The sequence below is a fragment of the Benincasa hispida genome, chromosome 11, assembly GCF_027475165.1.
Source record: "Benincasa hispida cultivar pf3 chromosome 11, pf3_genome.v1.1, whole genome shotgun sequence".
Classification (NCBI taxonomy): domain Eukaryota; kingdom Viridiplantae; phylum Streptophyta; class Magnoliopsida; order Cucurbitales; family Cucurbitaceae; genus Benincasa; species Benincasa hispida.
Window position 1 is genome coordinate 18281393 of NC_143488.1, and position 16977 is coordinate 18298369.

At 34.8% G+C, this 16977-nt stretch overlaps 1 protein-coding gene and 1 long non-coding RNA gene across 2 annotated transcripts; both read right to left on the reverse strand.

The window, feature by feature from the left end:
- Nucleotides 1-544: 544 nt before the first annotated feature.
- Nucleotides 545-2078, reverse strand: LOC120091355 (ATP synthase gamma chain 1, chloroplastic-like). The gene has a single exon (XM_039049353.2). The coding sequence runs from the start codon at nucleotides 1750-1752 to the stop codon at nucleotides 706-708; it is 1047 nt and encodes a 348-aa protein (XP_038905281.1). The 5' UTR covers nucleotides 1753-2078; the 3' UTR covers nucleotides 545-705.
- Nucleotides 2079-8979: 6901 nt separating this feature from the next.
- LOC150032454 (uncharacterized) lies at nucleotides 8980-15523 on the reverse strand. The gene is made up of 5 exons (XR_016524754.1): nucleotides 14977-15523; nucleotides 14363-14898; nucleotides 13817-14073; nucleotides 12049-12150; nucleotides 8980-9219 (listed from the first exon to the last, which is right to left on the reverse strand). It is a non-coding gene; the product is annotated as an uncharacterized LOC150032454 (long non-coding RNA).
- Between the last annotated feature and the right edge of the window lie 1454 nt (nucleotides 15524-16977).

Here is a 16977-nt window from a genome sequence, read left to right on the forward strand (position 1 = left end):
TCATGCTCTCACTCAGTGTCCTTCAATGTACTCGAGAGAGACATATTCGAGTCTAACAATGTAATTGTCATTCAAAACTAAATCTTGTAACAAAAAGTTAAAGAAATGGAAAAAATCAAAGAAAAGATAGATACAAAAGAGATATTTGATGGAGAAAAATCGATAAAATATTTAGGGTCTAGGCCTATTTGGTAACCCTTTTATTATTATTATTATTTTTTTATTTTAGAAAATCAAACACATTTTTTACCAATAAATCTCTTACTTTGATATCTACTTTTTACCAATGTTTTCAAAAACTATTCAAAATTTAAAAACTAAAAAAATAATTTTTAAAACTTATTTTTGTTTTTTAAATTTGGCTAAAGATATAACTATTCTACTTAAAATTGATATAAACCATAGTAAGAAAATTAAAAGAAATAGATATAATTTCTAAAAATTTAAAAAAAAAACAAAATAATTACGAAATGAAGTCGTAGTTTTTAAGATTTATTTTAATTTTTGCATGTTTAATTGGAAAAGATAAAATTGTGCCAACGAATGCGGAAGAAAACAAATATAATTTTAAAAAAGGACCTTGTGTTTTTTTTGGCAAACTACTCACTGTCTACATCTTAAAAAAGCCTATGTCAAATTTGCCAATCAAATTTTCCACCACTGATGCTACACAAAAAGGGGGAAAAAAAGGTAAAAAATAAGAAATCAAAATCCCTGAAGAGCTTCAGCGCCAGCAACAATTTCCAAAATCTCGCCTGTAATCTTGGCCTGTCTCTCTCGATTATAAGCAACCGAAACAGATTTCTTCAACTCCATTGCATTCTCAGAAGCATTACTCATCGCATTCATCCTCGCCGCTACTTCACTCGCCATTGATTCCTGCAAACACCTTAAAATCTGGCTATTCAAATACAAAGCCATCATCCCATCCAAAATCTGAACTGGGTCTTGTTCAAACTCCAACAATGGCGAAATTTCCCCTACTTCCCCCCTTTTCCCCTCTCTCTCCACCGTCAATTTCCCCTTCGCCGTTGTCAATCTAAACCCTCCATCTCCCATGGCTTCCCCTTCGCCCAACAATGGCAGCAATGTCTCAATCACAGGCTCAGATTTCAGCAACGAAACGAATTTTGTGTAAATTGTTTCCACTTTGTCTACTTCTTCGCTGATGAACAGAGAAAACACAATATCTGCAATGGTTTGAGCATCTTTCACTGTGGGTACGCCGCCGCATCCGGTGATGAACCGATCGACTTCTACATCGGACCGGCGGCGGAAATGCGAGTTGCCCTTTTTCCCGATGCTAATTAGGGTGTGACCCAGATCGAGATCTTTCAGTTCGGCCAATCGGGTCTCGGCTTTTTTTATTACCGAAGCGTTGAAGCCCCCGCAGAGACCTCGGTCGCCGGTGAAGACGACGACGGCGACTTTTCTGATTGGTCTGGGATTTAGAAAGGGGAAATCGATGTCGTCTCGTTGAATTTGTTGGGTGATGAAATGGAGAAATTGGGCGAGGGATTGGGAGAAGGGGCGGCTGTTGATTACGGCTTCTTGGGCTCTTCGAACTTTAGCGGCGGCGACGAGCTTCATGGCTTCGGTGAGCTTCTGGGTGTTCTTGATGGAGTCTAGTCGGGATCGGAGCTCGCGGGTGGTGCCGCCGCATCGGATTGAAATGGGCCGTGGAGATTTCGGGCTGCGGCGGAGAAGGGGAAATGGGGTTTGGTGGAATTTGGGTTCGAGAGAGTGGGTCATGGTGGGAAGAAATTTTTGAAGGGTTTTCTCTTCCAAGTTTGAGAATGAGAGGGAGTAATATTTAGTTTAGGGTTTAGAAAGGGAGCATGAATATGAAGACTTTTTTATTTTTTAGCCACGAATAGTATGTTTAGAAAAAGGTCTCGCAAGTTTGTAAATGTGAATTGTGAATTTGCTTTGTGGGTTTGGAATTTGAGCATAGTGGCAGGAGAATCAAAATATCATATTTTGGGAGAGTTGTAAAAATTACCTAAATTACACTATTAACATCTCATGAAATTGGCGCATTCCATTGTTGAATAAAATGTTTGAAGTAATTTTGAGAGATAAGTTTGGTCATTTGATCTATGAGATTGGCAACAAGGTGTCTAGAATTTGGTGGATGTTGAGTTGGAGCAAACTCAATTGTTTTAGGGTTGGTCTCGTCTGGAGGAGGCTTCTCTCCTTCAAAAATCTCTTGTGCAATGGTTATCTTTAGGTGATCAAATAAGAAATCAACTTTCTTTCATCAGGTGGTTCGAAATGGTATTTTCTCATTGATTGATGATTATGATCAACAACTTTCCTTTGGTGTTGACATATCCTCCACAATTATTCGTTATTTTGAGACTTTGTTAGGCTCTAACCTTCTTTTGTATCAGGATATTACTAAAGATATTTTAGATATTGTGATCTTCAAGTGGCCTAAGGGGTGTAGTGAAGTGTATATCAACCTATTGCTCATGATAGGGTTTGTATTGTGTTATTTCAAAGTGGGGTGGGAAAGCCAATCTATATACTAGATCTTTTAGATGCTGCTTGGCTTGCAAAACTTTTAACCAGCATGTCATCCACATATGCCTCTGATGGTAGCGCAAGCGCATGCGTCAAATTATAATATAGTAAAACGGTCAAGAGACCGAGTATTGTCCTCTGAGGAATTGGTTTGACTCTTTTAGCTATTCAGAAATTCTTCTAATTTTATTTAGGGGACCGAACTGTGATGAGAATTAATCTAATCTAATCCTAAAAAGCAAAAAAAGATAAAACTTGGGTGAAACTAGACAAAGACACGTTCTAGGATATGTTTCGTTAAACGGATTAACCAAATTAACTATTTTGACCTTAGATTGATTTCATGCAAATTATAAATCTAGGAGTCTTTTATCCAAATATCCTCTCTCGAGATCAACCCTTTCTAATGACTAACCATCGACCCAAATCTCTTCTATCGCTTGACTAGCCACAGCATTAAGTTCCTCCATCAACAATCTCTATTAATCTCCTATCACTCTCATGCATACTCAATTAAGTAAAGAACATTCAATTAGTGATCAGTTAACAAAAGCATTAAGAACAAACATGTTAAAATAATTATGCATAAATTCAATCCAAGAAATAACCAAATCAGTTTTCGCACTCCATAAAACTAGATCAACACCCTAGAAACACAAATCAATCATTCATGTTTACAACACATACATAGACCATTCATGAGGTTTTCAAACACAAAGGATAGAAAATAAAAGAGGGAAGAAATTGCAAGTTGTGTTCTTGACTCTCGTCCTCGAATCTGGAATCGCAACCCAACGAACTCTTCAAATCTTTGATCCTTTGAAGCTCCAAGATGCCGCCTCTGTCCAAAATTACACTCCCTAGGGAGGCCTCACCAAAATATCGCTTTACACTCTCAATATAGCCCTAAAAATGCCTCAGTTGGCCTCCCCGAATCAAATCGATCATAAATTGCTTATATAGGCAACAGTCGCAGCGTTTAGCGTTGCAACGCTAAAGGTAATTTCATCCGTAGCGCGCATCACTAGTCATAGCGTCGCAACGATACAACCAGTGTTGCAATGTTGCCCTGTTTTTCAATCTTATCTGCCTTGCAGCGTCACAAGGCAGCGTTGCTACGCTCTTTCTAAAGGGAATCTCAACATGAGGAGATCCTTGAGCGGAAGCGGACCATCCAAATTCCATTTCGATTGAAACATAAATTTATAGTAGATGCTGACAGATCATGCAAACTAAATTACAACATGCTTTTCAAATAAGATACAAAGTTCAAAGAAAATCACGTTTGAAGAACACTTCTTCTCGCATCCCTCGAATGGTCACCAACTCCCCAAACAAACAACAATAAGATCTTGAAGACCTTCTTCAAGTAAATCACGAACCAAATCATCTACTGTTACTAGTAACTCCCTTTTAACTTATCCCTTCTCAACCTTCTATTTCGGTAACAGATTCTTGTGTTAAAACAAAGTTCCATACCAATCACCTACCTAAGCTATCTTTCCATCTAACATATATTGTCCTAAAGTTCCACATGATAATAAGGTATTCTTCTTTTACACCAAAACCAATACCATGTAACCCCTCTTATCAAGCCTTCAAACCATACTTAACTAGGAGTTTCGAACACATTAAATTTCTCTCTTTACAAGAGAGTAAACTTTCTTGGATACTTTCCTCTCATTCATACTTATCTCTCACTAAGAATTTCCATCTTGTAGAATTCTTCTTTGCCAATTTGCATACTTTTAAACTCCAAAAGACTTTTGTTTCTTCAAATTTGCCTAACTTGGATCTTCTCACCACAATAAGGCTCTGGTTTTTGTCTAAGTATACTAGAATAATCCTTCAACCTAAACAAATAACACCTTACTTTATCTCCTTTAAGTCCAAGGTCATGTCCAACTATTTTAGCTTCCTTTAATGACATCAACTTAGCTAAATATTCCAAAATAATTCTTCATATCATCACATATACTTTATCTACTTCATCAAGTCGTAGTATTATCCAAGTGATTATGACTTATGAATCCTTTCTAAATTTCTTCTTAAAATGTTGGGTTTTTAATATCTTAAAACCTCTAATAAATCCATCGTCTCTTCCTCTTGTCTTTCATATCCATAAAACCTTTTTTTTTTTACCTTATTTTTCAGAATGTTCCATGTGAAGGAATTTATTTATAATGTCTCCAATTGCACCAACATAACACTAGTCCTTAATGAATTCTTGTCAAGACAATTTTATCCCGGGGCTTAAACATATACATACCTTTATTTCTAATCTGTCATAACTCTACATAGTTTCATCAACCTTTAAGATCTCTGAAATGAGGTATATATTTGTTTGTTCCTAACATAATTTTCATGAGATTAACTAGTACCAAATGACCTCATAATTTACTCTATTTTATTTTTCTTCTTTTATAGTGTCGTACCTAATAATCTTCTTATAATAACTTCTAACAAGTCACTAACCTAGCATTAGAACATAACTGGTGCATTTAAGCTAAACAAATATTTTAATGCACAACTATCATAAAACTTGTAATTGATAGGACGTACCTGGCGATGACGAGGAATCCGTTCATGGGCCACAGGGACCATTTAGACTTACATAGTAAGTCAGTCTACAAAACTCAAAACATGGGCTCTGATACCAACTGTAACGACCCGACCCCCTAGGACTTAGGTAAGGCCGTTACTAACATAAATGCATGTAGAGAATTTAAAACGACGCTCAGTTATTTGAAATAAATGCTAATTAAAACAAGAGAAGTTCAAAAGACATTTATTAAATGCAATTGTATAACAATAATAGGGTATCCATAAATCATAAAGGTTAATAAATACATATGGAAAACAATTCTTAATAATAAGTTTCAAACATCAAGACTAAACATTAAGAGAAACATGAAAAGAACTCTAAATCTCATGATACGGAAGCGTAAAAACTAGTCCCAGTGACACGATCACGAATTCTGCTACGCCATCGCCGGTGCATCTCTACACTTACCTGAAACATCAACATAAGAAAGAATGAGTATGAAATACTCAGTAAGTAGCCCCACCACTAGGGTCAGGCTAGGCATCTATGTCCTCTAGATACCCGCATATGGCACATAAACACATGAAACAGACAAGAGAGTCCTATCCTATTGTAGTTAAGTATGCCCACAAAACTGGTGGATCCCGAAGGAAATACAAAACTGGTGAATCCCGGAGGAAACACAAACTGGTGAATCCCGAAGGAAACACAAACTGGTGAATCCCGAAGGAAACACAAAACTGGTGAATCCCGAGGGAAACACAAACTAGTGAATCCCGAGAGAAACACAAAACTGGTGAGCATCTAACTAATCAGTGAGGATATTCACATAGTCTCAACGTTCAAAGAATCAACACCGTACAATTCTAAAACATACATGAAATCCTTGGTACCATGGCGCCATCACATACACATAATCCTCAACAACATATTATACAACATTCATGTAGACCTTACATCAAAATTCTACAACATACAAGTATGTCTCAACACCAGCAGATCAGACGTCGACATAAGAAAACACATACCATCACATACTAATGATCAAGTGCTTAGGTGTGTATTTAAACAATTCAATACTCGTGCCAGAACATACTTTGATTCAGGTCATACTATCAATCAACATGCTAATAATTTATCATATCATACACTCACCATGCTAGCATACAACTAAAGCCTGGCCCATGGGCAGTTCCAGTGGTAAGATTACTTACTTCAAATAAAGTCCAAAAGTTAAGTCAAGCGAACAAACTCCTTTCTAACTTTCCACAACTTTTGAATGAGATCCTAGAACATGGACAAAAATAGCTCTTAACCTTTAACCCAATTTTTAAACATTAAATCATTCCCAAATTACCAGCACAACTTACCCAAAAGTGGTTTGACCAAGATCACCTCAAAGTTCTAATACCAAAATTTTGTTGGAATCAAACTCAAGTCGTTCGCGTCTAAATTCAAAACTTCTCCAAAACTTGAATCTAAAGCCCAAAGTGTAGTTTGTTCCAAATTGTCTTCAGTCTCTCAAATAAATGCCTTAATCTAAGCAATTCAATAATAATGGTTAGAACCTCAAACAAATTTCAGCAACAACATTTTAATTCAATCATTCCAAGGCTTAATATACTTACCAAAATGTTGCTTGATCCAAAATTAGTTTCAAACTCAAATCCGTTTGCGAACCCAACTTAATCCTGTGCAATGCCTAACAACACACTTTGACCTTAAAATTCCTTCAATGCTTGAATCTATGGCCCAAACATAATGGGTGTTAACAATTTTAGCCAAAACCAACTGAGTAACCAAAATCTTCAAGAAAATTCTAAAAGACTCATATCTTATCCAAAACTTCACCACAAGCCAAAATCCAACAAACGGCGGCGAAGAGAGGCAGTGACCGACAGAGATCGGCGGCTAGGCTGGCGACGTGCGAACGGTCAGTAGCGAAACTAAACGGATTGAGCGGCTCTCGACGGAATGCAGCGGACGCCTTCGGATCTGGGCTCTCGACGGAACGCAGCAGACGAGGCATCTGCTCTGACCAGCCGGCGCGCTGAGGGGGCTTCGAATCGCCGACTGTTCTTCAGTGTCGGGTTCGACGAAAAACTGAGCTGTCGTCGATGGCTAGGTTTTCTCAAGGGGGGGCACGTGCGGTGAGGTTGAAGAAGAAGATTTTAAGTTTTGTTTATATAAAAAGAAAAATAATAATAAAACAAAAATTAAAAAAGAAATAAAATAAACTTTATTTTATTCCTTTCTTTATTCCACTTTATACTATTAAATTCGTTTCCTTCCCAAAATGAATTCCGTCATTAATTTCCAAATTGAATAAATTCAACGCCAAAAATTAAATTCCGCAACTACACTTGACTTCCAAAATTCTAAAAATGCCCTCAATAATAAAAGAAAATACTGAAATTACAAAAAATATATATATATATATATATATTTGGGGTGTTACAAAAAAACTCTTTTTCATTTTATTCCAATTGCCATAAAATTGCATAATCACCCACTAAGGGAGTTTTTGAGAAAAAAAAATAGATTATTATTCAAATTAATAAATAATATAAATAAATATGATAACCAACTTATTATATTATATTTATAATCTGTAGTTTTAATATTGCATCACATACAATATAAACTATAGTTTTTTTTCTCTATTTTATGACATTTAATATAAATCATATTTATATAAAATTAACAACTATTTGAATCTCATTCAAACGTATATTCCTTCAAATAATGTATCAAATACATTATATCAATTATATCATATATAATTAAATTAATTTAATTATATTATATATAATTACATTCCCTCTTATAAATTTGAACAATTCAAATTAACCCAAAAACTGATTCTCAACAAAATCCTTTTTGAGCTAGGGACCTTATGGACTTATAGCTTGAAGCTCCAACGGTACGTGAATCATTAATTAAACTCTTTAATTACATTATCCATCATCCGTTAATTGCCGGGCACTCTATTAAAGACCAAAAATTGCACTTTTCGCACTACAAATATATTTCTGTGTCCAGTGGATATAAGTGCGATGACCCTTCACAAATTGCTAGTAAGTATAGTTGGGCCAAAATACCATTTTTCCCCTGTAGTTACATCTAACTCTTTAAGCATCACTGATTCCTCTAATGAACAATAAGTCATAGTCTCATCTAACTGATTGCTAGTAAGTACAGTTGGGCCAAAATACCATTTTTCCCCTGTAGTTACATCTAACTCTTTAAGCACCACTGATTCCTCTAATGAACAATAAGTCATAGTCTCGCTATGACTAAGTTCTCTCGGGCCAGGAGAAAGTGTGGTCACTATGTTCAAGACCCGAAATTAGCTCTTAAGGGAGTAATTTATCTACCTACATCGGGGAAGGAGTGAATTCCTTTTTGTGTAGCTGAGTTCCCAGCTCCCCAATTAGACGAATTCCCAAAAATGGTAGACTTATTGAGTTGGCAATGTGGCCGCTCTCACTCATATAAATCAAAGGACCGTCTTCATGAGTAGGAGTTCACAACTCACTTAGGATTCAGGTCATGTCATCTATGGTCATCCTAGTGAAATGTAAGTCTATTATTAACGGTGTTATATAAAGAGACTAATCATTTCGTGGTCCGGTCTTATACAAACTCTTTGTATAAGATACCCCCGCTCGCGTGTCTCCACATGAATGATCAGAATCAGATCATTTGTAGCAGTTTACAATATTTGTAACACCTATAAAGTGAGCCGTATCTGTGTGTCCCAAGGATAAGGTTCCCAACATTATCCATCTACTACAGACCATTTAGGTTGTCATTTAAACAAGATCCACCTGTATGTCATTACATACTTGTTTAAATTTACATAAAATAACCTCGGATCTTAGTTTATTGGATTGAGTATATGCTTATAAAACAATACTTATTTTATTAATAACAATATGTTTATATAGAGTTTACAAACTAGGAGATTACAAGGAGATTTAGGACTCCATTCCCAACACCCTCAATGCTGCCCTGCCTCCGAATTCCGCATTTTTCTTTCCCTTTTCTCCATTGATCAATACCCTAGGTCAAAACTTTGACCTTCTTGGGGTATTTTGGTCATTAATCTTCCAAAATTGCTTGTTCTCGTCCAAGTGCTCGATTTCCTACAATCAAACAATAAAAGCATAAAAAATCTCAAATTAAGCATAAAACTAACTAAATTCTAAGCCCAAAAAACGTACTTTTTGGATGCGTTTCAGCCTCCATGTTATGCCTTATCTTTTGGGTAAATGATGTCGCACAAGCACATGCGTTAAGTAATAATATAGTTTAAAACAGTTAAGAGACCAACGACCGACTATCGTCCTGAGGAGATCAAAGGCCTTAATTATACTTAGCTATTCTAGAATTATTTTGATTTTATCTAAGGATTATAATTGTGATGATATTTTGATATTTGAAAATATAAAGAGTGAAGAACGGATAAGTGTGAAATTCAAGAGTCAAAGGCGTTCAAGGATGTTGATTTTCATAATTATTTCATTAAGTCATACAAAGTATTTCTATGGATTATTATATTAAAAATGTGTTTAACTCTTGAAACTATTGTGTGGATTATTATATTTTAATAACATTTTTTCTAATGCAAACATAATTTATTACTGACTTCTTGAAATCCAATTAAGAAACATGACATTAAGAATAGTCATGATCAACTTTCATTAATTACCTAACTATTCACATGATAGATTAGCTAATAATCTAATATTATAGATCCGATTAAACATAAAATCTTTTCTAATTGAACATTTAATCTAACATACATTAATAATCAATTGATGTGTAAAGCACAATAATACTAAAAAACAGTCAAGAACACAACACCCATAAAATATAGTATGCAATTAACTTAAAATAAAAAAATAAGTATAACAACATCCTAGAATCAATCCATAAATAAGTTTATCAACATCCTAGAAATAGAATGTTTAGCCACTCATCGATACTAATAACATATTCTCATATGTTGTAACAATCATAAACAGTAAAGAAAAGTAAAGGGAACGAAGAAAAACTACTCTCGAAGCAATATTCATCGTTAAAGCCCGTCAATCTCACTTGATTCACACCTTAAGATCTTGAACGAACTCCAAACAAACCGCTAACTTTCCTCACTTTTTCTAAACTAAAAACTCTCTCTAAGGCTAAATTTCGTGGTGTAATATCATCTCTTCAACAGCCAAAACCCTAGGGCAATATATAGAGAAGAATTTTCGAAAACATATATATTTTCCTAAAATACACTAGCGTCGCAACATTGCCCTACTGTCGCACCTCCCTTTCTTTCTTCATCAGCAGTGCAGTGCACTACGCTGTACTTGATGTTCTCGAGTTAGAGCATTGAGGTGCTGTGCTAAGGTACAGTGCTGCAAAGCTACCCTATTTTTGGGCAACTTAATCATTTTTGCCTATTTCTCCTCTCCTTTCAATGTTATGCTCGAATTTGACTTCCTTGAGCTTATTTGGATCCTTTTTAGATCATTTTGTCATTAAATCTCTATTTCGAACATAACCTTGGAAGTCACTAACAAACAACATCAAATCTACTAAAATTATATAAAAACTATCCTAAATCAAGGACAATTAAAGCACGTTTTAGGTGCGTTTCACCATCCCATGAGCAAAAATAGAATAAAACCATAGGGAAGATTCTTAATATAAATGCAATTGAGTCATACCTCAATAGTAAGAATCACATGCTAGATCCATTAGTAGTGCAGATCACATTCTATTCAAAACTCAAGAACTGACATTAGAGTTAACAGAATTTGTCAGTTTTCTACCTACTCTGGCTCATAAATCAATCATTAAGCATCCAAAAAACTCAAGTAGGTATATATCACTAAGGTGATTGAAATTCACTCTAATGGACATCCTAAACTTGCATTCTCTTACCTAGGGGCACTAGCTTTCACACATTCACTACAAGGACTCGTACCTAGTCAATTCCCAGGCGTCTTAATTGATTACAACAAATGTACTTCTTTTTACCCTTATCTATGCATACACATTACAAGTTTTTTTTTTCAACAAGCAAATAAAACTCTTTTGATGTTCTTTTGTTAAGCCATCTTGTGTGCACACAAATTTTAAACAAGTAAATAAAACTTTTTTCTTCTCACTTGGTATACTATTATCAACCATCATGAAAGACATTCTCTAATTGGTGGAGCCTTTCGAGGTGACAACCAAATTGACTCAAATCAACTTATTTTTCAATTAAAGATTCTAATTGAAGTGACTATGTGCTCAAAATATGGAAGACTCTAAGAGAGACTTAAATAAATCATAACTCAAGAATATGTTATCCTATTTCCACATCAAATCATATAACATGCATATTGAGTACATCATAACAACCATCATAAAAACGTGCATTAGGGTTTCTCATCATCTTTTCCATTAAATTTTGAAAATTACCCTAATTTTCAATTAACATTAATTGTTTGTTTAACATTCATAGCAGGGTAAGAAAATATACAAGTACATAGTACGTCTCCCACCCCAAACTTAGAATGATGTGTTGTCTCCAATGTATGAAAAAAAATAAAATAATCACTTAAAGTAAGTGATACAAGTCTGACAATGTGTAGGAGTCCACTCAAACAGATGGGAAGAATAAGTACTTTGTGTTGGCCAATGTTCCAAAAAAAATAATAACAACAAAAAAAGTGGCTCCATTTTAAAAATAAAAATAAGTAAAACAAAAACAAACTAAGAGCGGAAAAACTTGGGTTACTTCCAAAAAGTGCCAAATTTAACATCTATCAGTTAGACGATGCTCTTGCGAAAGGGATTGAATCCCACTACATAAGCATTTTATCACTTTTATATTTAAATTATAAGAAAAAATTTCACAGAATTAAACTACAGAATATCTCATGCTGTGAGTTTTACGAGGCTAAGCATGCTAATCAAGATGAGAGGAATACCTTCGAAGATAGTCTTCAAAATCTTCTCCAAGTCTTTTCCTCTATATTTGTTGATCTCCTCCAACATCAGGGACACCTCCATAGAGTCTTCTCTGCTATTCTCTGGCAAGAATCGGTTTGTGAGAATCTTTGTTGAAAGAGAATATAGGAATTGATTTGTGTAGAGATTTTTCTCTTTTAAGTTTAGAGAATTGAGAGCTTGAGAGAGAGAGGAGAGGTTTTTTTTCCTGATTTTACCGACTAGACCTCTCCATATTGCAAACCCTCTGCAATTTTACGGAGAGAGAGGGAAGAGTAGCTTCCGACCACTCTCTACAACCTCTCCATTCCCCTACAATGCAGGGGAATTATTTCCTTTAATTAAATAATAATTAATTTGTTTATTTAATTATTTAATCATATTCAAATATACTTCTCTTAATTTATAGTTTCAATATGAATCTCATTTACATTAATTTTAACTTATAGTTATAATATGAATCTAACTCATATTAATTATCATCTTAATCTTATTCAAACACATTAATACTCTTGTATTATCTAGTTTAATTTTGAATCTTATTCAAAATAAACTTTATATTATAATATATCTAAATACATTATATTAATTGTATCATATTTAACATAAACTCCTTTAATCAATTTGAACATTTCAAATTCTTTCAAAACTCTTGATCCTTATTTTACCTATTGTGAGCTAATAGGGGGACCTAATGGTCCTACAAATTATAAGCTCCAATGATCCAAGATCAATTAATTAAACTCTATAATTAAATTAATCTCAACATTCATTAACTATGAGACACTCCACTAAAGACTCATACTTACACTTTTATGCACTGCAGAACATGTTACGTCCATGGATATAACCACTACAAGTAAGTCAATCATTCACGAGTTGTTCGTAATTTCAGCTGGATCAAATTATCATTTTGCCCTTGTAATTACCTCTTTGTTCTTAAGTATCACTAATCTTCTAATAATTCATAAACCAAATCCCTCTCGAACCAGTAAAAGGGTAGGGCCCCATTGTTCAAGACCTGAAATTAGTACTTAAGGGAACTATTCATCTACTTACCCTAAAGCGAGAAGTAGTGAATTCCATCTTGTATAGTTATGTTCCTAGCTCTCACTCGATTAAGCCCCCAAAATGGTAGGCTTATTGAGTCGAAAACTCGAGCCAATCTCACCAATATAAATCAAAGGATAAGCCCTCATAGGCAAACGTTCATAACACATTCAGAATTAAGATCGAGTTACATATGGTAATCTTGTGAAATATTAATATTTTTAGTCAACGGTGTTACAAATAGAGATTAATTATTCCGTGGTTAAGTCTTATATTGTTCAAATCTCATGAAATGACCTTGGATTTTTACTGTAATGAATAATTCATTACTGCGTATTTAATAATTAAATTAAGTATTATATTAAATAATTAATTACGAGGTTTTATGACACAAATCCCAACACTTGCTTCATGCCAAATCCCATGGTGATTTTGCTTTCTCATTCATATCTCCATTTCTTAGAATCAAATTGTTGTAACTACCTTACCTAACGGGTATACAACCAACATAATCTGAGTGGTCATCCATCATAGTAACATCATCAGACGATCAACTAATTTCACTTTACTAGTCATATGAGGCAAGTCAAACGACATTATAAACTCATGCTTAGATGTAGGCTCATAAATGTTATCTATCCTATGACACATCCGTACATTGTTTGAGCTTTTGAGTGATTAGTAAATGCCATAGGTTACCTTGCCAATATTGGCTCTGAAGGTCAGCTTGCCTTCCTCAACATCATTTAGAGCTATCCCTATGGTCAAGAATGGTCTTCCCAAGATGATGGGATCTTTGAATCCTCCTCCAAATCCAGGACCACAAAGTCGCAGGAAATATAAACTGACCCACCTTTACTAATACATCCTTTATTATACCTCGTGGGTATACCAAAGATCCGTCAGCCATTTGCAATGAATTTGTGGTGGGCTTCACCTTCTTGAGTCCTAATTTTCTGTAAAGAGAAAAAAGATATAAGATTAATAGAAGTACCTAAATCACATAAAGCCTTCTTGATAGAAAGTGGGTCAATGGTGTAAGGAATAGTAAAACTCCCTGGATCTTTTAACTTTTGAGGTAGTTTCTTTTCTAGGATTGCACTATCCTCTTTTACCATATTCATAGTCTCATACTTTTCAAATTTATTTTCTTAAATAATACTTTCCTCATCAACTTCACATAATTAGGCATTTTCTCTGGTGCTTCATAAAATGGTGCATTGATGTGGAGCTTCTTGAACATACCTAAGAATTGGGATAATTGTGCATCCAATTTATTCTTCTGAAACCTTTGAGGATAGGGTAACTTTTCAATAGGAATAGTTTCAAAGGTAAGAGTCTTCCCTACAGTTGTCATTCTGGGCATTTTCTTCCTCAGTTGTCTTCTCTGATTGATCAACATTCACTTGTTTTGTCTACCTTCAGTTCTTTAGGCTCAAAGACTAACTTCACAACTGGCTCATTCAGTGGCTTGCCACTTCTCAAGGTCACTGCATTGCATTGTTTCTGGGGTCTCCCTCTAGATATGCTAGGAGTATTACTTACCTGGATAGTGTTGACAACAACAACTATCTATTCCAATTTAGCCTCCATGTGTTGAATGGCCTTGTCATGACTTGCAATCGTGCTTGCCAAGCCTTGCATAGTGGTTGTCATATTTTGCATGTTGCTAGATATGGTCTGTATACTATTCTTCAATGTTGTTGTTCGGCTCTTGGAGTCCTTGATGAAGTCAATCATGATTCCCTCTAAGGAAGATTTTTTCTCAGGTTCAGAAGGACCTGTAACAGAAAAGCCTGGTAAACCCTTCAACATATTCTTATTGTTAGCATAGGAAAATTGTTCATAATTCCTCGAACCTATATTGTACTATGTTAGTTGTTGCTATTGTAGTCGTCCCTGATACCCTTGACTCCTGCCCACAAAGTTTGATGTCTCAATTTCTCCCTGTCCCCATGCTTGGTGGGTTTCAATTTTAGCTGCTATAGCTACTTGAAGTGCTATGGATGGAGGATTAATATGGGTATGGCCCTCTGTAGACAATATGCTCAGAGCATTAGTAAGTGAAGCTAATTGAGCATTTAAAGAGCTTACCTTGTTGACTTCATATGGCCCTGGTGTTTTGGTGGTTAATCTCTCAATGGGCTAGTTTTAGCTATGGTTGCCATGTTCTCTAAGAAGAGCATATGCTACTGAGGTTGTTTTTGCCAAAAATTGACCTAGCTAGCGGAAAGTATTTGTTCGGGAAAATTTGTACCAGCTTCTCCCATATAGTTATGTTATCAGACAGGATAGTCTCCAACCAATCCTTTGCTTGATCCTGCAAAGAAAAAGGAAGTAGTCTTAGTTTAATTGCATGACTAGTAACCCCATTAATCTTTATCGTTCCACAGAATTCAAGGAAGGATCTACTGTGCTTATGAGGGTCTTCTGTGGGACATCCTTTAAAAGCAATATCCATGCCATCTGGATCAAGGCAGGTTTCAGTTCAAAATTAGTTGCATTTATTGGATCATGGACTATCTCGAGTTGGGTTGTAGGCAAAATTAGTTAGAAGTATTCTTTAATGGCCTTCTCAAGAGCTTTCTCTGCAATCTGTTCAATTTTGACATTACTTTCCTTGAGATTTTTCCTGAAAATTTTTTCAGTTTCTGGATCAAAGGAAAAGTATTAGACTCCTTGGTATGTGACATAAGCCACAATACCTTCACAAAAGAAAAAAAATATATATCTTAGATTCAGATCTATCCAATTATTTGAATATTAAGCCAGTTCATTACTTTGATCTCCTGACAATGGCACCAAAAACTTGATGTCGCACAAGCGCACACGTCCAGTAATAATATAATTTAAAATAGTCAAGACACCGAATATCGTCCTCAAGAAATCAAAGGCCCAAATTATACTTAGCTATTCTAGAATTGTTTCGATTTTATTTAAGGATTAGAATTGTGATGATATTTGGATTTTGAAAATAAAGAAATTGAAGAACAGATAAGTGTGAAATGGAAGAGTCAAACGTGTTCAAGGGTGTTTATTTCCTTGATTATTTCATTAAGTCACGCAAAGTATTTCTATGGATTATTATGTTAAAAATGTGTTTAAGTCTAGAAACTATTATTCGGATTATTATCTTTCAATAACAATCTTTGTTCATGCAAACATAATTGATTACTAATTTCTTGAAACCAAATCAAGAAGCATGACATTAAGAAAAGTCATGATCAATTTTTATTAACAACCTAACTATTCACATGATAGATTAGCTAACGATCCAAAATTATAGGTGTCGTTAAACATGCAATATTTTCTAATTAAACATTCAACCTAACGTACCTTTATGATCAATCAATGTGTAAAGCACAATAATACTTAAAAACAATCAAGAACACAACATCCATAAAATATAATATGCAATTAACTTAAATCCATATATAAGTTTATCAACACCCTAAAACTAGAACGTTTAGCCACTTGTCGATACTACAAGCATATTTCCATACATTGTAACAATTGTAAATAGTAAAGAAAAGTAAAGGGAATAAAGAAAAACTACTCTCGAAGCAATATTCGCTGTTGAAGCTCGTCAATCTCACCTTGATTCGCACGTCAGGATCTCGAACATCCTCCAAATAAACCTCTAACTTTCCTTACTTTTTCTAGGTTAAAAACTCACTCTAAGTTTCTGAATTTCGTGGTGTAATGTCATCCTTTCGGTAGCCAAAATCCTAGGTCAATATATGAAGAAGAATTTCCCAAAACATATATTTTTTTCCAAAAATACACTAGCACCGCAACGCTGGCATGCAGTTGCGCCTCCCATCCTTTCTTTTGCCACAACATCGCAGCACTCAAGCACA